The sequence below is a fragment of the Phaenicophaeus curvirostris genome, chromosome 19, assembly GCF_032191515.1.
Source record: "Phaenicophaeus curvirostris isolate KB17595 chromosome 19, BPBGC_Pcur_1.0, whole genome shotgun sequence".
NCBI lineage: Eukaryota > Metazoa > Chordata > Aves > Cuculiformes > Cuculidae > Phaenicophaeus > Phaenicophaeus curvirostris.
This window is the reverse complement of record NC_091410.1, coordinates 9,420,346-9,446,316: the sequence shown is the minus strand read 5'-3', so window position 1 is coordinate 9,446,316 and position 25,971 is coordinate 9,420,346. Positions and strand designations below refer to the sequence as shown.

General features: G+C 50.9%; 2 protein-coding genes and 1 long non-coding RNA gene across 5 annotated transcripts in view; 1 reads left to right on the top strand and 2 right to left on the bottom strand.

Moving 5' to 3' along the window:
• Window positions 1-4,459, bottom strand: part of LOC138728714 (uncharacterized) — a 56,200-nt gene extending 51,741 nt beyond the window's left edge. Inside the window, exon 1 of the long non-coding RNA XR_011338742.1 lies at window positions 4,390-4,459. This is a non-coding gene — a long non-coding RNA (uncharacterized lncRNA). The remainder of the gene's footprint in view (window positions 1-4,389) is intronic.
• The window catches only part of RPL38 (ribosomal protein L38), a 472,498-nt gene that overhangs the window by 180,082 nt on the left and 266,445 nt on the right, over window positions 1-25,971 (top strand). The gene's annotated exons all lie outside the window — the stretch shown is intronic.
• The window catches only part of SLC39A11 (solute carrier family 39 member 11), a 95,064-nt gene continuing 88,682 nt past the window's right edge, over window positions 19,590-25,971 (bottom strand). For both annotated transcript variants that reach the window (XM_069872256.1, XM_069872257.1), the window contains exons 7-9: window positions 22,691-22,789; window positions 21,474-21,632; window positions 19,590-21,303 (exon numbers count right to left, since the gene is read on the bottom strand). In XM_069872256.1, coding sequence (XP_069728357.1) covers window positions 21,225-21,303; window positions 21,474-21,632; window positions 22,691-22,789 — 337 coding nt within the window. In that variant the 3' untranslated portion in view covers window positions 19,590-21,224. The remainder of the gene's footprint in view (window positions 21,304-21,473; window positions 21,633-22,690; window positions 22,790-25,971) is intronic.

The following is a 25,971-nucleotide window of genomic DNA, read 5'->3' as shown; positions in this document are numbered from 1 at the left end:
GCCTTTTCTCCATAAACTTGGAATTGTAGAGGAGCTCCTGTCAGCTTTAAATCCTGGAGGCTCCATCAAGTTCATTGTGCATCTGGCCATCCAGCTGCAGAACGAGTCAGACTGCCTCTTGGTGTCACTGGCACCCCAGGTCCTAGATGCTGGCAGCAGGTTTCTGTCTCTCCAATACCTGGACACATGCCAGTCCTAGCGCTGAGCTTATCTGCAAAGAACAAAGATGGGCAGAGAAGAGTGCCACCTGACAAAAACACCATGATCATTCGACCTACAAATCCTAAAGGGACCTTCTCTGCACCTTCTGGCTGCCAGCCTGAGGCCATACACACCAGAATTGTGTTTTCTCACACCAGCTTTGGAAAAAGCTTCCAAAATTCAGAAGCCACTCCTGAAACACTGATCTGAAAGTGCACTTTAAAGGACCACTAGCAGGAGCTGAAGCAAACTCGAATAACAGCACTGAAGCCCCCATCCATCCCAAACCAGAGAGGATACAGGATGTGACACTGAGGTCCCAAAGCATCCTGCTTCCATCTGACGCAGCACAGGACACATTCGAGCAGTTTCCAGCAGTGCTTCAAAGCCATCTAAAACTCCCATACAGGACCACGCAAAAGCCTTTTGGCCCTTGTGACCAAGTCATGTTGCTTGAGTGGTTCAAGTTTGTATTCAGCTAATCTTTACTTAAAACAGAGCCACCACTGTTTCCTCCTTCACGAGGCCACAGAAAGTTTTGCTGCAGCGGTACCAGACAGATAACAGCTCTGATCCCTTCCAGGAAGAAAAGGCGACAATAAAACCCCATAAGAAGCTTTAAAAAGGGCCTGACTTGATAGCATATGCTCCCAATATGAAACCCACTCTGGGTTGGGTTTTTTTTGCAGGAAAGCTGCACAACCACCCAGGGATCAAACACATTTATTTAAAGGCTTAGGTTTTAGCCCTCAAAAAACATCTGTGGCTTGGCAGAGACAGCCAGGCAATTGAAGGAAAAATTTTGCCTTCTCAGGGCATGGGTGCAGCACAACCCTGGGGCCAAAGTCTTCGCACCTCATCAGCTCTGTTAAGAAGAAGACAGCTTACAGAGGAACTAGAACCTCCGTAACCACATTCATTCCAGTTTTTCTTTCGGGTGCTGGTCCAGGAAAGCGCTGCCTGCAATTCAAGTGCTGCCACAGAGGGGGAAACCCAAAAATAAAGAAAGGAGGAACCCTTGAAGCTCTGAAATCAGGCTGCAGAGCAGGACTAGAAGCCATACTGAACACGGGCTCTGTCTCCAGGGACTAATAAGGCAACGCGCTGTAAACCCTAATCCTGTGTTAAGAGCTTTCATCAAAAAGAAACTGTATTTATTAGGGAGTTAGAGGAGGTAATAAAAGTGTTTTCATGCAGCGTTTATACTAACATGGGGGACTTCATGCTAGCATTCTCCCCTTCATTTTTATTTTAAATATATCTTTCTGATGAAATAAGCCATTCTGAACAAGGCCGCCCTTTATAAGGCAGTTATAACTTTCTGGCCGGTCTTGGTAACTGGCAAAACACTGTGCTTTTCTTGCCCTCTCTTTTGTTGCTTTGCTTTTCTGTTCAAAGTTCAAACAAACAAAAACCCCCCAGCAAGCTGCATTGTGCTCCTGCCATTATCCCCCCATTGTCTGGGGCTCTTGGAGCCAGAGGGAGGGGGAGCGGGTGTGGCCCAAGACATTTGATCTCCTAAAATTTAAGGCTCTCTGATCATTTCTCATACAGAACTCCCAGATAGAAGAGTTGGAGTCCAAACAGTCTAGATCTGAGCCAGTTGCTACTAAAAAACACCCATCACCAAGGAGAAGCGATGCTACTGTATCAAATATATCTAAAAACAAGCACAATAGGAATGCACACCAAAATCCAGCCCTTGGAAAAGCTGGGTCAAAGCCCAGGACTTCCAGATTTCACAGTTGCGCCTTGCTGCAGGCAGAAGCATTGGCTTAGGAAAGAGCCAGGTCCCAGCTCCAGGTCACAGCATCCCTCAAGTCCTCTCTGCTTTGCACCCTACAACCTGTGCCCCAAGTCATGCAAGTGTAGATGAGATAGCACCAGAGTCTGGTTTAGAGACAACTGAAAGCCCTGTAATATGGAGTTATATGAACTTATAGTCCTTAAACAGTTCGTGACATCCACAGCAAGTGACAGTGTGACCAGCAATTTTCACAGTTTGTTTTAGGGGAATCCTACCAGCTCAGAAGGGGTGAATCCACCTTCCCTAGGTCACAGCTCCAGCAGAGCCCTGCCAAGGGCAGAATCACCCACAGCACCAGTATCTCTGACTGCTGCAAATCGAACACGCCGAAGTGTAGCACCTGAGCCCTGCTGAGAAACTTGCTGGTGACAGCCAACATCTCACCTCACCGGCTTCAGGCTTCCTCACGCTCCACAGCGCGTTTCTGCCATGCAAATGAATATCAAACTCCCACAGCACAGCCCTCCTACCCCACAGCCTGAGACACTGTGATGGGAACGCTCCTGGCCATAAGAACAAGCTTATTCCCTCCTGCCAGTGCAAGAAATGGACTGTATTTCTCTCCACATACATTGTGCTTACAAAGCACCTTCACACTTTTGAGTTACGGACTCTTTCTATCAGAAAGCTTTTCATCCCGACTGTCACAGGTGCTGCAGAGAGCGATCCCGCTGCTGTTTGACAGCACCCCAAAAATGTTGCTGCCAACACATCATGTGAAGTTTGAGGGGTGCGATGTCTCAAGTGACCTTTTGTCTAAGACACCTAGACGTGGAAAGTGACTGGTAAACAAGCAGCTTGATAGAAATAGCAAGTCCAAGCAGTTCTAACTCTTTTTGCAGCAAAGCCTTCAAGAAAGGAGAGCACAAATGCATTGCCTCACCTTTCTGCTTCATGGTGTCTCCCTGTCAGGGGGCTCAAACTAACGCATGTTGGATCTCATACCTGTAGGAAGGCTTGAGGTGAACTGGGGAGACATGCAAAGATTTTTCCCCACCCTCTTCCTTAATGTTACAGGGAAATGAGAAAGCCAATGTCCTGAAAACATCACCTGCCTGACAGCAGAGAATAAACACACCCTTGCAGACACTGCTCCAGCCTCCCAGCTGGAATCTCCTCTTTATAAGTGCCAGGCAAACCAAGATGCAGCTTCTTCTCAAGCCTTTGAGTCACTGCACACCAACCCTCTCCCCCTGTTTTCATCCCACCAGCTGTGACCATGATTATAAAAAGATGTCTCAATTAGAAAAAGAGCTGAGCAATTCCTCTCTAGTCTCAAAACCTTTCAGAGAAAACACATTCCAAGCCAGCAAAGAGCAACGCTAACAATGTCTGGGCAATAAAAGCTTCTCTTGTTTATGTCAAAGTAACCTCAAACATCCTTCCCCCAAACAAGCATCCCTCACCCTCCATACGGATCAGCAGGCTCACACGCTGGAAAGGCTGGTCGTGTCCTCAATGCACTGAGTCCCTCGGAGCAGACAGCACTAATTTTCGTGTGTGTTACTGGTTGCAGGTCTAGACTGGTGTGGTCTTTTTGTTGTAGCAAGGAAAATAAGGGAGTCATTCATATTTTTCCAGAATCCGCACAGAAGTGCTCTTGTGCATCACAGATACCTTGCATCACCAACCCCGATCAAGTGCTCCTCGCCGCCGGGCTCATGCCAGACAGCATAGAAGGCTGGGGAGACCCCTTGGGTCCCCAGCAGAGCCGGGGAAGGGGCTGCAGAGGGGGTGCTGTGCTCCCCAGGACCACCCCTCGCCCATCACCTCAGCCGGGCACCTGCCAGAGAGCCGCTGCGAGCCTTTCCAACACGGGTTTCCCACGGGAGAAGAAGGGAGAATTCATGTTGCCCACCCTTCCCACCCCCAAAATAAATAAAAACCCGATGAAAAATCACACCCACGCGGTTTTTCTTAGCGAAAGGAGCACTCCTTCCCCCTCTCCGCCAGCCGGGACCGGGCACTCGCCCTCCCCTCGGTGCTCAGCATCCCCCCGGGGCTCAGCATCACACACACCCCTGGAGCTCAGGATCCTCTCGGGGCTCAGAATCACCCCTACCCCGGGGCTCAGGATCCTCTCGGGACTCAGCATCCCCTCGGGGCTCAGCATCCTCGGTCTCAGCTCCCTCGCCCCCAGCGGGAGGCAAAGGCAGCCGGTGTTGGGGACAGCCAAGCCGGGAGCAGCGGGGGGAGACACTGGGGGTCCCGCAGTCCCCCCAGCCCCGCGGGGCTCAGCACCCCCCGCGCCGCACCGAATAACGGCACCGGAGCAAGTGCAAGCGTACGGGTGGATACGAGGGGGAGAAAGGAGTGCTAGAAGCGGGGGAGGCGACCCCTGCTTACCCCATTCTCTCCCCGGGGCCGAGCAGGGCACCTACCTCCATCGAGCTGCGCCTCTGCCTCCTCCGAGCCGCTTCCTCTCTCATCTGCCAGCGCCGAAACAGCCTCAGGGTCCCAGACCCCGGCGTGGGGAGCGGCACCGGCATCCTCATCCATCCCTATTTCCATCTCCCCCTCCAGGGGTCCGGGCACGACCCCGCTCCCACCCCTCGGTGCACAGGACCAGGACCAGGACCAGGACCAGGACCAGGACCAGGACCAGGACCAGGACCAGGACCAGGACCAGGACCAGGACCAGTGCCGCTGCAGCCAAGGATGCTCTGAGCGCGGTGCTCGGGCCATTCCCTTGTTATATAGCCCCGCTGACGGCAGGCGGGCGGCGCAGCTTCACGGGACTTGTAGTTCCTCCCCCCGCCGGGGCCGGGAGCCGCCTCCTTCCATCCTCCTGTCCCTCCCTCCATCCTGCCGTCTGTCTGTCCGTCCGTCTGTCCCGGTGCAGGCGGTGGGGGAGGACGCCGGGGTCCCTTTTGCTCCTCACCGGGGACCCCGAAGCTCCCCACGGTCCCCGAGGGAAGGGAAAAGCCAGTGGGTTTGGCTGGAAAAGCCCTGCCGTTCACAGGAGTCCAAGAGCTGCATCCCACCGTCCCCACAGCAAAGTGTCTGAGTGCAGAATCCGTCCCGTGAACCCCTGGGTAAATGAGTAACCCCACCGAATACTTAGCATGAAGACCGATTACTTCAATTGTCCCGTGTATTGGTTATTGTTAAGTTTAATTATTGTCCCAATTATTAATTTAACTTAATTATTAACCCATCAGTGGAATGAATGAGCAATTAACTGTGCTGTTGACTTAGGGGCTAATTTAAGGCCCATTCGTGCAAGCACGCAAAGTCACCCGTACGTCCTCATGGGTTGGGGTCCTGTCCCATGCGATCCCCTGCTGCTTGGTGAACCCACGCATGTTTGACTCCATCCAGGTGTTTGTACAATGCAGGGAAGTGCCCTAACGGGGACATCAGACACAAAGAAGGTGGCCAATGCCACTGTGCTTGGTGCCCTCTCCAGCTGCATCCCCTCTGCTGAAGAGATAACTGAATGTTGGGCAGGGGAGAGGGGGCAGAAGGTGCTGGCCAGAGGGATGATCCTGCACACCCTTCATCCAGCTGGCCACTGGGCTTGGCTCCAGGGGAGCAACGTCCCACTCCATCTGCTGCACAAGGACAGGAACCCAGATCCAGCATTTTCCCTCTTGCACCAGGTCGGGATTTCTTCTCATAAGCTCAGGAGCATTACCAAAGTGACACCACAGAAGTTTTCCAGGACAAGTGAGCAAGAGGGGCAAGGGGAGAAAGCAGGAGAGTGAAGGGGAAGGAAAAAAAAGAACCCTCCTGGCAGGTTTTCAGGGCTCAAAGCTGGAGTGGAAATGCTTCCCTTCCCTTAATTGCTTCGAGACCAGATGAATTTCTTGAAGAAACCGCAACTGAAACGCTGCACAAATCACATTGTTGTGCTTGTGTTGGCTGCCTTCATAAGGAGGTAAAAGGTCATCGTTTATGGTATATTAAAATGAGAAAAAAAAAAGATATTTTAGCACTGTGGAGGAGGGGGTTGTGTTGCTTTTTCATACTCGCGTTCTGGAAATTAAAACCTGTTTGGCAAGCGCCAGAGCACGAGTTGCAGTGAAGAGCAGAGCTGGGAGAACGCACCAATGCAGGGCTGTGCTGCAGCCCAGCGTGTCCCCCTGGACCACCCCATCCCTCAGCTGGTGGGGCAATGCCCATGCAGAGCAACAGGGCTCTGAGCCCTGTTCCCACTGGGTTTGCCATCACAGAATTGTACAATCACCAGGTTGGAAAAGACCCATCAGTTCATCAAGTCCAACCATCCCACAGGGGCTGTCTGCACCAGCCCAACACTGCGCCTCTGCAAGTCTCTGCAGCTTCAAGACCCAAGAAAGCGCAGCCCTGTCTGTCTCATGATCCTTCACTGCTGGGAAGTGGCAGAAAAGTCCTGATTTCAGCCTCCAAGAGCTCTGCTGCTTTTATTCAGGCATAGAAATTTGGCTGCTCTCTTCCCCCCCCCCCCCATTTCTCACCCATCAGTAAAATGATGGAACTTATTTTTCTCCAGCTGGTTGTGTGTGAGCAGATGCTCTGAGTCACGGGCAGAGAAGCGCTCCAGCTCCCTTTTGCTTCTAAGAATCCTTCACCCACAAGAGGTTGCACCTTCCCAAGTGTGGTAGGAGTTGGACCAGCAAATAAGAAAGAGAGACAGGCAGCCCGCCCTGGGCACCAGGTGAGACACCTCAGGGGTGACTCAGGATTGTGGAAAATAAAACCAAAATCAGCAGATGCTAATTTGTTGGTTATAGCAGGGAGGAGATGCTGGATGTGCTGAGGTCCAGGCATGCTGTCCCTCACCTGTCACAACCAGGAACTCCCCCCAAAAGCAGCTCAATCTTAAATGGACAGATGGACAGACACTTGGATACAGAACTGGCTCAGCCACCCTGCAGCAAAGACCCATCAGGTTGGGTGGGATGGGAGCACTTGGCCTTGAGATGCTCACAGGCAGGATGAGACCCAAAGATCATTAGGGTCACTGGAAAGGCTCTTGCTGAGCCAACAAGACCTGAGCTGGGTCTCCAAGGGACTCCTATCAGCTGGGCACAGATTGGGAGCACAGAGCTGTATGGTTGGATGGCCTGGGATTTCATAAGGCAAATTACCATTTACCATTAACTTCATTAAGAGGCATTGCTCCCTTTTCTAGTGACATTTCCTTCAGAGCCACACGCCTCAGGACACAGCATTGCTAGACATCATCACACAAAGCGATTTGCAGTACCGTAGGGCTCTGCCACAGCTCCACAAGCTTTTGCCAGTAATTCCTGACTGATGTAAAGGACCAGGCAAAGGGCCCAGGTGCCAACGAGGAATCTCTGCTCTGCACAGAGACCTCCAGCTCGTCCCCAAGGACGGTCTGAGGAAGGCATTGAGATGGAAAGGTGAGCTACTCATTCACCGCAGAGTTTGGCATTGAGTTCTGAGATGCTCTCAGCCCTAGTTTTGCAAGAATATGACGAGATGGTAAAAGGGTTTGGAAGATGCTGAACTCTACAGTGCCAGGTGAGGCAACAGGCGAGGAGGCCCAGGGCAGGCAGCTTTGCACACCCGAGCTTGGCCTTGCAGGACTACAACCGGCTGGAAACACAACGACGTTGTTTTTAAGTGATAGCCACCCCCCTCTTCCCCTTCTCCTTGGGAGAGGACAGCATTCCTGTCTCGCATTCCTCAGCCACTGCTGAGATGGGGAGCGGAGACCTGAGCCAGAGGAAGAAAGCACAAAGTTTTAATTGGGAAAGCGATTTGTGTGCTTGTGTGATGGTGGTGGGTGGTGCGGGCAGAGAGGGAGAGCAGAATTGCCCACAAAGCAAGATAAAGACCATGTGGATCAGGTAATAAGGATAATTACACAAGAGCCTCTGGACATAAGAATGTCAACCAGATGTTTCCAAGTAATGGAAAATCAGTGGTTTCTCAACAGATCCACTTAGAGCAGCTGAAAGCATCCTTTATCCCACGAGGGCAGGCACTCCAGGTAATTCTTGGTGAGGAGGACAGGGCAGTTTGGTCCAAGGGCTGCCAAACACAAGGCAAAAACGCCTGTGGCTGCTGACTCTACTGAATTCAAGCTGTTTTGCAAAAGCTTTGAAGCAGAGGAAATCCTCACCACAATGGTAACTGGAAAGGGAAGAGGGTTTTGCTGGAAAGGCAAGTTCAATGCTTTGCTCCAGGGCTGGTTTGGGGGTTAGGGTCTGTGTCACAGCTAGGCTGCCAAACGGGGCTGAAATACCAGCAAGAGGATGCATTGGCACAGATTCTTCTCTCATTGAAAATATCCTTGGGATCCTGAATTGCTGATGGTCAGTGTTTGGCAGAGAGAAAAGATCTGGGTTGATGTCTCCTCCAGACAAGGAGGGAAAATGCCACGAGGCGCTGGGAGCCCGTCTGCCCAAACCAGCAGCTGCATCAGCCTCTTGTGGGAGGGCAGAGCCCCAAAAGTGCTTATTGTTGTAACAAGTTTTGTTAATACAAACACCTTCTCGGTTCACAGCTTGAGGTCGTGTTACCTTTACATGCCAGTTTGTGAATGGCCCATCTATAACGTTCACCTTGGACTTTGCTGTTGATTTTAACATTAATAAAAAGCATTTAGTGATGGGCACCAGCATGGGCAAAATAAAAGAGAGAGAGATTCAGGAAGGGTGATCTGGGAATGAGTTCCCACAGGCCGGCTGTTCCCAGGGCCTGGCCAACACAATAACCTCTGAAAGCCCTCTGACCTTCAAATACCCTCCTCAAACCAGTTAAATATATATAAATATATTGAAATATGGAAACAAAAAGCTTTTTATTTCACGCACTCAGACTGCCAAGCGTCAGCAAGAGCCAATAAAGAACCATTGCTCCAGGGAACGGAGAGCTGCGTTTCAGGTAGAACACAAACAACTTCAATCTTTACCCAAAACTTGAACCAATCCCAAAGTTCAAAGGAAAAAAAACCCTGAGGTTTTGTAAAAGAGGAGGAAAAGTGTGGTTACATGTTTTCAGTTTTCTCCCTAGTGCTGGATCACAGCCTGGACCACAAGCGCGTGCTGGTGGGTCCCTGGGAAGGGTGGGCTGGTCTCGCATAGGCAATGCTTTGCATGCTCCCACTGCCTCGTCCAGCTGAAAGAACAGTGGGAAATGTCCTCGGAGGGAGCCAGAGCAAAGCTGTCCCTGAAAGCAGACAAGAAGCTGCAGGGAGCAGCGAGGGAAGGATGGCTACACCTCGGGAAACACTCCTTGCCCCTCTGCACAGCCACTGATGGCTTGAGCGTGCTTAGCTTGGGCTGAGGTCTGCAAGGTGCAAAGCCGCGCTGAGCGATGCAGTAGCTCCAGCACATGGCAGGGTTTGTCCCAAGCAAGTGTAGAGCAAGACTACTGGAAGGATCTTGCCACCATCACCAGTCCTGATACATGTGAGGTGCCACAGCCAGGTGGGTGATGGGGGCTCAGAGCGCAGGCATCACACGATGGAGAGGAGATGCAAGGCCAGGCTGCTCCATCCTACACCCTTCTGCATGCTGCCCGGGGGTGAGGGGGTATCTCAAGGGATGCCCAGGACCCCAAAGCAGGAGTGAGAAAATAGGACTGAGGTGGAAAGCAGTGATGTCCCACTGCAGCTGCATGGACCAGGAGCTGGGACTGTGTCCTGAGCCATGTGGGGACATTGTCTGGTTGGTGTGATGCTCCCTAGCACACAGCAAGCCCTGCAAGCACACAACAGGTACTACAAGGTGCACAGCTGGCCACAAGAAACTCAAAGGATGACATGAAGCAAAGAATTATGGAGCCACAGAGAGAGGGAGAGACATTTCCAGACAACCAGGACCAATTTGGTATCCTGCTCCCATGGCTTTCTGCCTGCTTCCAACATCCCATCCACTCTCCACAAGCTTCTCAGCACACTAGGAAGGAAAACACTGCTGCAAGTATGAGAACAAGCACATCCGTCACCTGTTTGCACAGTGACAAAAGCAAAGCAGGGAAGAGAGGTTTAAATGTCATTGCCAAGGTCACACAGGAGATCTGGGGCACAGGACCTGCTCACCCCCTCTGCTCTCCTCCACAGTACGTGGGCAATCTTCTCCTCACCTCATCCTAGGGAAGACAAAACAGCCTTTAACTCAGATGGTAAAGATCTGATAAAATCCTCAAAACATTTCCGTACAACCAAAGCAAAGGAACAGGTAAAATTATGAACTGTAAGAACAAAATCTGCTCTACATTGAGACTGGGACAAAGAAAATCCACCCTCATGTGATGCTAACCCCATGCCAGTGTATATATAGGCTGTGTGTTTTACACTTAAGTTACTTAAAAAGAACTTTAAAGCTGAAACACTAGTAAAAAGTACATTGTGTGCTCCCTTGTGAAGATAAATTCATTATTTAAACTCGAAAAGGTGACTCATCTAACATCTATTATAAAAAGGAATAAAAACACACACACACGCAGCGAGATTTTCAAGGAGTCCAGTGATTTAGTGTCTCTTTCTTTCTCTCCCCACACTTCTTGCCTCCTGCACAAGGATCTATTGAGAAGCTGCAGAACAAACGTTCCCTTATGCAGCTCCAAAAAAGTCTCCGTCAGTTTGTCTGAGACAGCTGCCTCCGAGCACGCTATGGTTACTCATTAACCAGTCTCCCAGGGCAGGGGAAGAAGGAGTAAACTTAATAGACCCTAAAGCAGAGGAAAAAAAAAAAAAAAGAAAAAAAAGGAAAAGAAAATAAATACATCAGGTGCCCTGGAAAATAAAGTGGGGAAAACAGGTGGCACTGCGAGCACCTCCAAGGCAGAGGGTCCCGCCGCGATGGGCAGCCAGCTACCAGAGCAGAAGGGGACAATGACACCAAGGGTGAACGTATGGGGACAAAAGAGTAAGATTATTAAAGGGAAGGAGAAGAAAGAGACAGGACAGAGAGGCACTTGTGCTCCGCAGTGCTTTATATGCTCAGGGTGCTGGGGGAGGATTACTTCATTGCAGCAAAGTTGCCCTGCTCTGCTCCCCAATGGAGGGATTCATTCCCTCCCCCTCGCACGTTTAGCATGAGAATGAGGGGCTGCTTTGGCTGGGGAGGCTTTCCAGTGGGTCAGTCCAATCCTGAGGCCTCTCAGCTGCCGGGAGAGCCAGTGGCCCTGCTCTGCTGTCCCACAGCAAGGCTCCCCTTCTGGCAGGCGTGAAGGATGGGCAGCTCTCCTCCTGCCTCCCCAGCAAATGCATGTGCTTGGCTTTCCACCTCCACCACCACTGAGGGACCACTTGTTCTCACACCACATCTTAAAGCTGAGATGCCTCATCCAGCCAAAGGGTAGGTCAGGTTCTGCCCTGTCCACAGGAGACTAGATCATAGAATCATAGAATCACCAGGTTGGAAAAGATCCACCAGATCATCCAGTCCAACCATTCCTATCAAATACTAAACCATGTCCCTCAGCACCTCATCCACCTGTCCCTTAAACACCTCCAGGGAAGGTGACTCAACCCCCTCCCTGGGCAGTCTCTGCCTGTGCCCAATGACCCTTTCATCAATGCTGATCAATGTCTAAATCAATATCTAAAGGGTGGGGAGCGGGAAGATGGGACCAGACTCTTCAGTGCCCAGAGACAGGACAAGGGGCCAGAGGTACAAGCTACAGCATAGGAAGTTCCACCTCAACATAAGGAAAACCTTTACTGTGAGGGTGACAAAGCACTGCAACAGGCTGCTCAGAGAGGCTGTGGAGTTTTCTTCTCCAGAGATCTCCAAACCCACCTGGATGCGTTCTTATGCAACCTCTTCTGGGTGACCCTGCTTTAGCAGGGCAGTTGGACTGAAGGATCTCCAGAGGTTGCTTCCAACCCCCACTATTCTGTGATTCCGTCTCCCCAAACACCTGAGGACACTTGGTAGCACCACCCACCCTCCTCAGCCACGGTGGGACGTGCCAGGGACAGCTCTGTCTGCCCAGTCCTCTGCCCAACGGAGCAGGGAACGGCTGGTGCCGGCCTGACGTCTCCCTGAGATCCTGACAGAGAACAATAATTATAGTTGCAATAAAATGCTGAATATAGCTGTGAACAATGGCAGTAAATCAGCCCTACCTGCCATTCAGAGCCTGGTCCATGGAGCTCCAGCCACCACCAGAATTAATTCTCTGTTTTCTATTTGCCCAATGCACTCTCCACAGAGATAAGGGGGGGCAAGGGACTGTAATTATCTCCCTGCCTTTTGCCATGTGGGTTGTTTTGAAACAATTAAGGGATTGGAGTCAAAGGAATGGGGTGGGGATGGAGCAGAGCCAGGGAACTGCTCTCCTGCAGGACCACAGCCCTGAGGATTCTGCAGGATCGGTTCCAAGCTGAGAGTGGGTGCCTGGGGTCACCTTTTTGCGGAGGAGCCCAGCAGCTCCCACGCTGTGGCAGCTCGGTGAGGGCAGTGGCACAGGGATCCTCATGCAGCTTGGCACAGGGCTGTGCTGTCACTGTGCAGAACAGAGCTGGACACCTGAGTCTGTGCCAGAGCTGCCACAGACAATCGAAACCTGCAGACCACTGTCCCCAGGGCCAGCAAAATCCCTCGTCTAAACCCTTCCAGCTCTTTTCCCTGGGGCCCCTGTTTTTGCTGAGGCAGCATCTCCCAACCTGGAGATGCCCATTCTCCACGAGTAGGTGCAACAGCTGGGAAACAGATATTCCTACCTGCCTTAGCTGTAGGCACCTTCCAACAGAGCCATCGGAGGCTGATCCGCTGCAGAGAGCCCCTGCAAAAGGATTTAGTGAAAGGCAACAGCCCCTGAAATCGCTCCTGCCAAGCACATCTCAGGCAAAGCCACGTTGGTCCTGCTCCGCAGCCCCTGCGCCCCAAAGAAGCACAAACCGTGACTCCAAGTCACCTATGATGCACCCACTATTATCTGCTCTCTTGAGCACGAGGATCTGCTGGCAGCTGCCTGTGAAAGGGAAGGGAAAGGCTGGAAGGCAGCTTCTCTCCTCATCCAGGTCAGCTGGTGCTCCAGTGAAACAGGTACCTTATGATTAGGGGGGTTTGTGAAATGCTAAACATCTGGAGCTCAGCAGCACAAGGCAGCCTTTGTGCAGCTGGTAAATTATCTGCAATAAAACAGCACTTGTTTCAGAGAGCTTCAGGGAAAGGGGGAGGGAAAAATAAAGATGAGAGAGAAGCTAACCCCACCAGAGGAGGAACCTCAAGCTCCTTCTAGGGTCTCACCAGCATTTTCAATGCTGTGCAGAGTGCTTTGCTGTGTTAACAGCAGCCCAAAAACCCTGTGGAGATCCCTCTGTGTTCACTGGATCTTAAACTCTGCAAACGGGGTCTCTGAGCGCAGCCTGAGCCAAGGCACACAGTGCTGAGCAGCCTAGTGGAGCTGGTCCTGGCTGTATTAAATAGTTGTGATTAAACACTCAGCATTTGGCTCTGGAAGGGATATTGATCCCTCTCTGGCTGCAACTTTGCAGCAGAAGGCGGTGTTACCAGCTGATATTTTCAGATTTGAGAAGCACTGATCAAATAATAATTAAAAAGGACTTGAAAGGTTGATGTTCTTAAGAAATGAATGCCTAGCGCATGCTACGCCCCCAGCATGGAGCACTGGGGGTTGGAGGAGCTGGAGCTGAGGGTCCCGGTCCCAAGGAAATTCCCATTCCCTCCTGCAGCTCCCAAGCCACAGTATCCCACTCACACTCACCTTATGGGCTCGTCATCTCGCCTGAGCACAGCCTGTATCCAACCTTGGAAATTAAGAGGCAGCTGAGTTTGGGAATTTTGCATCTTTCTTTAGCTGAAAGGCATGGCAGCACCTCCTCTATTTCTTTCTGGAGCTATGGGAAGTTTAGGTAAACCACTGGTACTTTGGTATGGAGGTGAATTCTGCTCACCTTCGCACAAAGCAGAAAGGAAAAAGAATTGCACAAGGAAAAAGAAAAAACCCTTCTGCTCCTGGGCCTTTTCTGAGCCTGGGGAAGCAGCAAGAGCAAGGAGCAGGCTCAGAGGCAATGAAACACCTTTGGAGGTGTTTGGGATTTGGAGCCAAAGTCCATTAAAAGACATGAACGACACTTGGGAAGGCTGGAGGGTCTCTCTGTCCACCCATCCCTAAAGACCTGGGCCAGGACATCATCTCACTGGACCACAGCATCACATCAGGTGGCCCAGTCCCTGAGCACCCCATGAAGCCAAATGAGAGGAAAAATCCCCCAAAATCTCTTTGTCTCCTTTCCACCCACCAGCGCTGCTGCCTTTACACAGCAATTACTGAGGCCTGGGGGCTTTCACACCCAGTCACCTGGGCCTCCTTCTAAACAACTTAATTTGTTTAATGACTTGGGAGGCCCCGGGGCCCCTGTTGTCTGGATTTGTTTCCCTGGTCTCAGAAAGGTTTTTCTCCATGGTGCAGGCAGCCACCACCCACAACTGGAGGGCACTGGAAGGCTTTTGTGAAACCTGCGCTAAGACAAGTTTTAAGACATCTCCCCCAAATTCTTAGGGGTCTCCAACTTCCAGGGACACACAAGTGACTCTAGATTCAGGGGAAGCAACCTCTGAACCTCCTTGAGGGTTTGTTCATTTGCCAGCAGAGCCAAGCGAGTTGGTAGGGATGGAGGCAGAGCAGTTCCAGGACAAATTATGGCCTGGAATGGAAGAGGGAAAACAAAGCACAATATGAGATGCTACATCATGCTCCCAGTCCAACATCGTGCTTGCTCCTGCTACCAGCCCGGACTGAAACACCAGACTGGGAGAAACTGGGATGGTCCAGTCCTCGTTGCCATGTTAACCTGGGGAAAGAAGGGGAAATAAAACGTATTGGGGGTGCTGAAGCCTCTTGCCCATCCTGCACGCAGCCAGGGGAGGGGCGGTGGGGCTCAGGGCCAGCAGAGGAGGGGGTCCCAGTGGAGATGGAGGTTCCTGGGGGACCCCAGGGTGATGGGGAGTCCCCCACCCAGCCTGTTACCAGCACCTCCCTCCATTGTTTCCCAGCCGGCGTTTTTCCATGTGACCTAATCTTCCCTTGGCTCTCGCTGGTAATTTTATGGCAAGGAAATTATTTTGCAGTAAAAGGAAAGCAGATCCAGGCCATTCTCTTCCCTTCCTATTTTCATATGGGTTTTGGAGCAGTGGTTTTGTTTTCTGCTTCAGGCACAGGATTGTACAAGACAAAGTGGGGGGAGAGAACATGTGTCGGGTCTTTAATGCTTTCCTTGTTCCTGTAAGAACACGAGAAGGCAACAGTGTGAGAGAGAGATTTAAACAATTCCCCCATGCAAACTATCTCTGGACACAAAAGCTTTTCAGTTATAATCAACATTCTGTAAGATTATATTAAAATAAACCTTCAGGCTCAGTTTCCTGCCCTCAAGAATCCCCTCGTAGGATTATAAAGCACAGAAACATATCCCAGAAATCTCAACCAAGGACATACTAAGAATATTTTCTCCCAGTTCTTGCACAAATGACAGCACTCCGCACTGTAAAAGCCTTAAAATAAGAAAAGAAGGACAAAGACAAGAGCTGTGCAATTTGCAGATCCCACAGTGCATAATTTTGTCCCTGCCCATGACAAGGGGGTTGGAATTAGATGATCTTTAAGGTCCCTTCCAACTCAAATCATTCTATGATTTTATGATGCATTCTAATTTTCCTTCTTTTTGCCATTTGGAACAATCCTCCAGGGTGAAGAATTTGCAGCAGATGATGGCAAATTCTGGATTTGATGGCAATTCATCGATGTGTCGATCTTTCCTACCTCACTCAACACATAAGGAACCACATGGAGAACATTGCTCTAGGATGGCAGGAAGGAAACTTTCAAGTCACCGCTACCAGCCAGCTGAAATGAAGCTTTGTCAAGTAAAGAAACCAGGAGAAATGCAACCAGGGGATGACCCATGAGCTACAGCCCCGGCAGCCCAGCAGAGACATGACCACATAGCTTTTTGAGGGCTGGTTGACCATGCAAGACTAAATATACATACTTGGAGAGTGCCACTGTATACCAAAAAAGAGAGATCGGCATTAAATCTCCTCTACAAATTCAACGACCCTGTAGTATCTGCCCTAGGAAAGGAAAACTCGAACTGAATTTTTTCTTCTTCCCTCTGATCCCACAGAACTAGGCTTGTTCCTGAGGCTGAGGGGTCTATGCTGGGACTAAAGCAAGGCAATAATGCATGGCCAGGCTCAGGGCAATGGGCTTGGGGTGCTCGAGCAAGCTCCAGAAGGAAGAGGAACCGTACATTTAGTCTCAAACTCAGAGCTGGGAGCCTGTGTGTGTGCGCACAAGAGCGAGCCTCTCGGTTTTAATTGCAGCCTCATTGCCAAGTACAACAAAGTCTGCATACAAAGAATAGAAGTCATTTTGTCTTAAAGGTTCAAATTGTTTCTTTCCTAAGGGGAGGGAGATGAAATCCATTCCTTTATAAGCAATGACTCAGGTGCTATGATCTACCCCGGGCGCGCATCTTGCAAGCCCGAGTAATGTTTTGTGCCGTGTGTTTTGTTTGACGGCGTGGGCCCTAATAATGGGATTATTGTTCGGTTGCGTGCAAAGCCCTTGCTTGGGGTTTTTCTGTCCCCGCCCAGCCCTGCAAACCACAGCCGCCTTTGCCTTCCCCAGCACCCCGGCATGGGCCGGCAGGCGCCCAGCACCCATGGAGGGTCCACCCACCCATTCCTGCTCCCTGAGTCACGGCACCACGCATGGGGCGACGTGAGCCGTGTCACGCCGGCGCAGGGGAAGGGGGGTGTGTGTTCCCTGCACTGTTTGCACGACCATAACCCCTCTGCAGCCGGGAGGGAGCAGAGCTGGGCAGGCAGGGAAGGAAAAGAGGCAGCTGAGCAGGCATTGAGTCGTGGTGCCAGCCTCCACACCTGCCACTTGCCACCCTGGCACCCACCAGGAGCTGCCTGGCATAGCACAGAGCCAGGGAATAAGATGGGATTTACCTGAGGCAAAGGGACAGCAGCTTCTCCTTGCACTGCAGTTCCAGGTGGGATGGATCATAGAATCATAGAATCACCAGGTTGGAAAAGACCCACCAGATCATCGAGTCCAACCATTCCCATCAATCACTAAACCATGACCCTCAGCGCCATGTCAACCCGTCTCTTCCTCCATGGAAGGTGACCCAACCCCTTCCCTGGGCAGCCTGTTCCAGTGCCCAATGACCCTTTCTATTAAAAATTTTTTCCTAATGTCCAGCCTAAACCTCCCCTGGTGGAGCTTGAGGCCATTCCCTCTTGTCCTGTCCCCTGTCCCTTGGGAGAAGAGCCCAGCTCCCTCCTCTCCACAACCTCCTTTCAGGGAGTTGGAGAGAGCAATGAGGTCTCCCCTCAGCCTCCTCTTCTCCAGGCTAAACACCCCCAGCTCTCTCAGCCGCTCCTCATAAGGCCTGTTCTCCAGCCCCTTCACCAGCTTCGTTGCCCTTCTCTGGACTCAATCAGCTGCATCCCCGAAGGGAGAAGCCCAGCACTTTGCATTACGCACTCATAGCTCCAAATAATCCTCTCTCCAAAGCCCTAATCCCCTGGCAAACACACGTACAGTGCCGCACACCCGAGCTATCAGCAGCCTCTTCAACCACCACTTAGTCATAAGCACAACCCAATGCTCATCCCGGGACGCTCTCCTGCCTGCAGAGGAGTTTCCCCACGGACTCCTGCACCATCTCACCAGTCAATAATGGAATGGATACCATGCCCACAACCTTGGTGGTTCAGCCTCTGAAAGAAAAGCACAAGAAGACCACAAAAAAAAAAAAAAAGCAAAAAGCACCAAGCACATAGCAGAACCACTGCCGAGCTTCACCCGCTGCCAAACACAGCCACCTCCAGGGCTGTGAAATATCGGGGTTTTCCAGTTCTCAAACACTCAGGTCACCCTCTGTCATTAGCAGGGCTTGCAAAACCTCAAAACAGCCACAAAAAAAGCATCAGCAAGAGGGCCACAAGCTTATACTGCGTCCCAGGGTTATTTTTAAACCCCACTGTAAAAGCATATACATGTGCTGTTTAGAAAATGACCTTTTCACTTTACCTGTTGGATTTTGAGGCTTTTCCATGGAGAGGAGTCAGTTTTCCTCCGGCCAATGCAAAGAGTCATAACCATTTTAAGGTAAAAACAAAGAATCTAAAGTTTTTATATGTGTGACACTATTGAAAATTAGCAGGGGCTAAGAAATCAGGGCTCAGTCTCTGGCTCCTCCCGGCCCATCTCCATTTTTCAGGGCTTGGCTGTGTGTTTCTATTGCCTTTGCTCTAAACTCTACCTTTTCATTGACAGCCATTGTTTCCACAGGTAATTTCTAGCCTGGCACCCAGCCAGCTTTTCAATCACACCAAAGAACAGATATATAATTTCATTCTCCTCCAGGGTACAAACAGAAAAGAAGGATTTTCCTATGTGCTTTCTGCATCAGCCTCCCCGCTCGCTTCCTACGGGTCCAATGTACATAATTATCTCGGCTGGCTACATCTAAGTGGGATTAAATGCTTTACGTGATCTTATCTTGAAGCAATCTGATTACAAGGCTGCCTTTAAATGTATAATGTGGGTTTTTTTGTACCAGCTTACACCACATGCCACAAATCAAATAAGAAAGTATTACCTGTGAGAAATCCTGACTCGTGGACACCCCCAAGGCTTTTAAGTTTCACACAAAGGCTTTCAGCTGAAAACAGAGTGCCAAAAGCTTTACAAACACTTCTAGGGTGTCTAGCAACAAGGTGAAGAGGGGTGGGAGATTGCTCAGGCTTGCTGGTGGCACTGGGAAGGTGACAATGGCTGCAGGAGCAAGGGCTCTTGCTCCCCTTCTGCTCGGCTGCCGGCAGGTCATAGCATCACAGAATCATTAGGTTGAAAAAGACCTCTAAGATCACGCAGTCCAACCACAATCACACCACCACTCTGCCTACTAAACCATGTCCCCAAGTGCCACGTCTACACGCTTTTTAACCCCTCCGGGGATGGTGACTCCACCACTTCCCTGGGCAGCCAATTACAACGCTTCACCACTCCTTTGGTAAGAAAGTTCCTCTCCTCTCCCTTCCTGTTTCTGCCCCAGGGATGGTAGGGACAGCTCTCACCTGCTGTATTTAGAAAGTGTGTCCTGATATGGTTCCAAGTTTCCCAAATTTCCACTGTGTGCAGAGAGACCCGTGTCACCTCCACAGCCCTATGGACCCCAGGGAAGGTAGGGTCCCTCTTCCTATCATCCCAGGGACTGCCGTGCTCCAGTCTGCCCTGCAGGAGCATCACCCCTGTGGCTCTTCCCCAGCACCTACACGCATACGTCTGCATCCCATGTCAGAGTAGGCAGAGCTGCTTATTTTCCCCAAAGATTTCTTGTGGTTGCTTTTTCCTGAGTCATAAGCCATGAACCGGTGTCAGGCAGTGGCCCTGGGGCTGGTCAGCTGCAGCAAATCCAGAGAACACTAAAAGACACTCACAGGTGCCTGGATAAGCACTGCAAAGCTGCCTTTCTCTGGCTCTTTATTCCTTTCTTTTGCTCCCCTAAAGAGGTTGCTTACCTGGCTGAGAGGCAGGACCTTTGGCAAGCCAGGAACAATTAAGCTGGAGAAATGAAACATAGCAGAACGGAGGGAGGAGAAGCAAAGGTACAGCTTTATGGCATTAAAATACATCAGTGCAAACTCTGAATTTCCCATTTATTGAAACCAATCACAGTTAAAAGGTCAAATCCATTGGCAAACAGTAGTTTTGTATCATCCAGAGTGACACACAAATGAAGTACAAATGAAATCCAACTGAAAAGAAAGAAATTAACCAAACAAAAATGCGTGGCTCTAGCTTAGTTTATTATTCAAGCCTGTTCCCTTTGGCTGCCCTTCCCGCAGCTCTTCCAACAGGACCAGACGATGGATCATGACCCTTGACACTTGCAGCCTCACTCCCCTGAGAGCCCCCGGCTGCTGAAGGACCGGGATGCAGGCGGCAGCCAGGCAATCCAGTTATTCCTGCTGAAGGGTCTAAGGAACCCTTTTTACAGAACACAGAGCATCCTTAGCAAAGGGGGAGGTGTGGTTTGCAGCATCCTTCCAGCTTCAGCCTTTTCTCCTGGCTGGATCATGCCCCAGGCACAGAGATGGGCAGGGCTTGCTCCTCAGCCTGGAGGGCATGAAACCTGCCTGCTCAGGAGTAGCCCTTCAACAAGAGATGCTTGAAAAGCAGAGGATGAAGAGGCAGGTAGACAAGATGCATGCTTCTGGCTCTTCAGATAGGATAGTTAATTCACCCTAATGAATTACTTCATCCTGCTGTGGCTCAGGAAGACGAGAGCTCATGGCACGTTTAGGTCCTGCCTCAGCTCTGAGCTCTGGGGTGAAGTCCAAACAGGGCCACCACTGGGAAAATGCTGCCTTGGCTCTTCGGGGAGTTATGAACCATTGGAAGCAACAGCCGTAAACCAGGAATTGTTTGGTAAGGCCAGACACAGCAATGGGCTCCTGTGGAAACGTAACCTGCTGTAGGCAGCAGGGTATCGTGATGCAGGTGACCAGCCCTTGCCTTTCCAAAATATTCTCCTTTCCTGTGGTTTCTTTTGCAGAGAAAACCTTGAGGTATTGGAACAAAACTCCACTTAGGAGATAAATTTAGGAAAAATGGCGCTTCCCTCTAACAGAGATCTCAAGAAAACTCATTTCTTTTCTTTTTCTCAAGAAAACTCATTTTCATTTGCATCCATCAAAACCAACACCCTAAGCCATTTCCAAGGACCAGCAGGAGACACGAGACCTGCAATCCCGCAGAGTGCTTTATGTGTTATCTTAGCCTTCCACAGACAGTGTGGAAATTGAGACTCTGTAAGGAGTTTACCTCATTCAAATGCCTTGGTCCTTAACCACAGACCAGCTTAAACACGCAACAGGGAATTTCTAATCTTCCACAGAACAAAGATGATCAAAACCCAGAGCAACCTGGCTCAAAGAAACCAGCCCAGCGTGGAAGGGAAAGGACAGGGTGACCTGCAGCCCGGCTGACATGTCATCCAACAACCCTCCCAAGAGGAAAAGAAAATCTGGTGGCAAAAGGAAACCAGGACCTGCAAGGAACCACCTGTATTTGTGCTTTGAAAACCATTGACATGACGTTGGAGGGGAGGAAGAGATATAAAATTATAGGAAATCAACACCAAACTAGATCCAAAAAAATATATATACAAAAAAGGTCTAGCGAATAACGCATGTCCAGTTCCAATGCCACCACACAAGAGGCTCTGAAGTCTTCTCCTGGGGTGCAGTATGATGCCCTACCCAAGCCCAACATCCAAGGACATCATCACCACAAATCCTAATATCGAGGTCCAGGATGCCAGCTTCCCGTTGCCACTGTGGGGAGAAAAGGGAAGGGCATGAGCTCCTAGAAGTCAGGACTGACTTTTCAGATGAGGGAAGTGCTGGTCTATATCTCATCCAGGCAAGGGAAGGGATCTTCCAGAGTCCTCAGCACTTCCCCCTATGTCCCTCTGCCTTTCGTGGTGGTCACTGAGGGGACTCACCTGGTCTGTGCCTCAGGGATGATATCGTCCATCACCACATAGACCATGGCTCCGGCAGCAAAGCCCAAGGCGTAGGGGAGTAGAGGCTCTGCTACCACCACGGCGAAGGCACCAAAGACTCCAGCTAAGGGCTCCACCATGCCACTCAGCTGCCCATACCTGCAAAAGACCAGGACTAAAAGCCACTGGGAACCTGGCATGAGGGATGGTAACTCTCTATCCCCACCATCTCCCCTAAAGCCACCGCATCCAGGTGGAGGTCGCCCACCCAGCCACACCAGGCCAAATCACCTATATCATCTTCAACAGGTGATGAAGGTGATTTGATTTAACCTAGCTGTTTTTTCCAGGAAAGATATTAAGGGATGATCCCACTCCTTCCTCCAGGAGCTCTGCAGGATTTGGGGATCCAGCTCATGGGCAGGGATGAGTCAAAGAGGAAATGGTTCCAACCAGCATAGCTCAATCCCAAAGAGAATATCTGGCCATAGCCTCAACCAGGATGAAATTGCACTCTTCCCCCTCATTTTCTTTCCCTCTGAGACTGTTTTAACACAGAAAACTCTTCAGACCATGGGAAAACCCTTCCCAGCAGCAGCAATCCTGGTGCAAGTCGCAGCACCGGCTGCGCTTACTGAATTGGAGGTGGGTGGGAGGAAAAGAAAACAAAGCGTTGGCGGGAGCCGTTTCCAAGCCGTCCCCCTGCCCTCCCATCCATCAGCCACCCAAGCACACGTGCACTGGCAGGAACGCAGCCCAGCGCTCGCAGAGTTCATGCCCTTGGCTTTTTCACCTCAGGGAAAAGAAAAAAAAAATCAAGTGGGTTTGAAATCCAGCCCAGAGTAAAGTAAGAGAAAAAAATGAAACAAAATAAAATAAAAATTTTTTAAAATTCCTTTTTAGTGGAGGATCTGGGAGCTGCCCACAGGCAGTGATCCCACTGGGATCACTAATGCATTGCCCCAGGAGCTGGGAGACTTGAGCTCAGGTGCTGTGTAGGAAGCAGGGCAGCGCTCCTCACTTTTCCTCAAAGCTGGAAACCAGCAGCAGCTCTCCCCGATGCCAGGAGGAGACCCAGCAGGTCTGGAGCAAACCCATACCAAGCTCAATGATGGAGAGACACAAATGGATACAAGGAGGAAATCTATGGGCATCCTCTCGCTACAAGCTGCCAGCCCAGGGCTGTCTTTTCCACAGTGAAGAGGAGCTCAGCTTACCAGAACGCTTTCCACGTTGAAAATCCAGCTCCACGCAACGGCAGACTGACAGCCAGGCCCTCCGGGAAATTCTGAATCCCAATCCCAATGGCTAAGTTCCTATCCACACACAAAAAGCACAAATATATATATATATATATATATGTTCTTAGGTGCAAAGCACAGCCTGGGGTAGGCTGAACTAGGGAAAAAAGAGACATTATTAAAGATAAGCCTTTTGACTGAAAGCACAGCTGGCCCTGGGGCCAGTCATGCTAATATTTAATGTGAACACAGCAAACTTCATCTTCGAAGAGCTTCACAGACATTTAATCAGCTTTAACACCAGCCCTGGGAGCAACAGAGACCAGATGAAGAAGAGACCTGTCCAGGGAGGACCCATGGTGTTTCCAACCCAAGCAAAACCAAGCTGCAGCATCCCTGGGCCCTGGTATCTGGGGAGCCCCCAGAGGGTTGGGATTCCTCCCACCCAGGGTTAGGGGTGGCACCTCTCCCATCACCTGTCTCGACTATCACCGGCACTGTCCTTAACCACAACCACCCCTTTACGAGCCTTCGAGCCGTGGGGCTCATCAGAGGAGAGGAAGCATATTGCAGCCACAAAATTTCACCTGCTTTGTCTCTTTTTTTCCCCCTCTTGCATCCTATGGAAAGGCAGCACTCAGAGTTCCAGAGCCAGAGGGGAGAGCTGGTCTGTCGCTTGGTAAAGTAAGACAGAAGGAGGCTGTTAGAAGAACCACAAGAGATAAAAAGCCTGATAAAGGGGGTTAGGTAGGCAGGCACAATGAACCTGAACTACCCCAAATAAAACCCCATAAAGCCCCAGCAGCACAAAACACAGCTCTTAGAGGTGAAAACTGAAGGACTGTTCAGAGGGATGACCAAGGGTGGAGAATTAGGCAAGGTTTCTCCTTGCCTGCCCTCCCTGCTCTGATACTTACATCTAATACCTATTTCAGCATCCATCAGCGACCTCATGGTGGGACCACTACCACATCATCCAGAGCTTATCCAAAATACCTCCTCACACAGCTGGCAGTCCCAAAAGCTGGATTTGCAGTGGGAGGGTTTGCTGGATTCTCTACGCAGGAGGCAGCAGGACGCCAGCTCTATGCCCCAGCAACTCATTGAGCACTCCCCATTCTCAGATGGGACTTGCTCCAGTCTTGGGAGCAGTCATTCCCCTCTGCTCCAGGGTCCTTTCCAGCTCAGCAGGAGTTCTGGATTTTTGGTGAAAACCAGAGAACTGGGATAGGGGGTTTTATCCTTCCCTCAAGGAACAAAAATGTTGCAAGCACCAAACCAAATGGGGCTCCTTTTTTTGTGGTGTGGGCTCCTTAGGCTGAGCAGCTCCACAAAAGCAAACAATAACTTGTTCCACAGTTGGACGGTTTCTCCCATGGTGGCTGGGCTGGTGTTTGTTGGTGAAGTTGGCCATGGGGGACACCAAGAGCGCAACCATCCTCGGGGGCTCCAAGCTCCAGAACCAAAGTGCAAGGCTGCAACCTGCCCAAAGCTCTTAGTGGGAACCCAGAGCGTCTCTGCAAGGTCAGTTATTCCTTTGCCAGCAGCTGAAAGCTCCCTTTGCTGCTTTAAATGCTTGTTTCCTATTAGTAAAATAAGACTGGTGAGAAAAATCTCTCCGGGTTGTTTAAACTTCTACCAGGGTTTACAGAAGAGGGGAGGGGAAGGGGGAGAGGCTGTGGGTTTCCCTAACCAGGACAGGCTATTACAATCAAAAACATTATTCAAGGGAAACAGAGAGAGAGGATGGAGGGGGAAAAACATCCCTTTTCGAAAACACTGGAGCTGCTGTCTGTGCGCTGGGGTTTTTTTCCCCTCCTTCCCTCGCCTTTGCACAAAGCAGCTATTACTGGCCCCGACCACAACAAATTAATGGGGTGGGAGAGGGAGGTGTGAATGGAGGGGTCTGTACGGGAAGGGCGGTGAGCCCCCCCTTACCCTCGGTCCCACCAGGAGGAGAGAATCCCACGCTGACCCCTCGCCCTGCAGCAGCCCTGGGGCAGAGAAAGCCCAGGACAGGAGAAGGGGAATTTAGAGCAGGGCAAGATCCAGCTGGAGAAGTGCAGACGGGTGGGTTTGACTCTGCTCTCCTCCTCTCTCCCACGCACACCCCTAGCAAAACTCACCAAGGCTCCCCAAAAGCAAGAACTGGCCCCAGCCCTACAACTTTGGCCACCTCCCTGGCAGTGCTGGATGCCCAGTGGGTCTGGCATGTGCCAGGGATGGGGCTGCAGGGAGCTCAGCAAGCGAGCAGCGTGCCACAACGTGCACACACCACGGCACGCACAGAGCATGCAAAATTCAAGTGAACAGCAGGTCACGGTGTGCTCCAACACCAGCAGTGATCCACTGGGACCAGGCCACCCAGCTCCCCCAGCCCTTGACAGGGAGGCAGCAACACATGCCCCCTCTCAGGTCAAGATTTTAACCTGTTTTCCCAAGAAATGCACGTTGGCACCATACCGCGTGGGTGCTGGGAGTTGAAACAGGCACATCGAGCTTCAGCGTGCAGCACGGCAAGAGGCAAGGGGCAACAGAGACCTAGTGCCTGGCCACAGGTGTCCCTGCACATGGGATTTCTCATTCCTGCCTTGGGACATCGGCAGGGAAGAAAGGACCTTCAGGGCACAGCATCAGGCTTGCCTCCAGTCCCTACCTGCCCCAACAAAGGTCTTCTGCTCATTCAGACCACTCTCCTACACCCATAGGGCCACTCATTCCTTCAACCTTTCCTCCCTCAACACTGCCTCAACACTTCTTGGACTTTGCAGCCTTTTGAGTCTTTCCCAAGGCCACTAATCTCATCACAAAACTCTGTGACAACATGGGGGCCAGGAACACATAAGCCTTCCTATTTGCTCTGCTTTGGTTCACTGCACGAAGGGTACCTCCAGTGCTGCTGTTTGCCCAGCGCAGCGTCTCAGGAGATGTCCGGGCGCTAAGGCAAAGCAGATTTACCTCTAAAGACCCAACTGTAAAATAAAACCAACCCAGGGGACATTCCTCTCCCACTTTGCTGCTGAGCCATCCACACCTCACACCTTCTCCATAGCTCCCGTGTCGAGCTGACGGCAACACGGTCGGTGAGAAAGCAACTGAATCAAAGCTGCTTTGTGTATGAAGAAAACAAAGGCGTCCTTATTACGGAAATAGGTGGGGATTCTTGGAAGGCTTCCCCCGACTGCAAAGAAACACATTGTAAAACTGATGCACAAAGACAGACTGGGGCAGCCCGGCCCAGGGAAGCGGAACCTCTG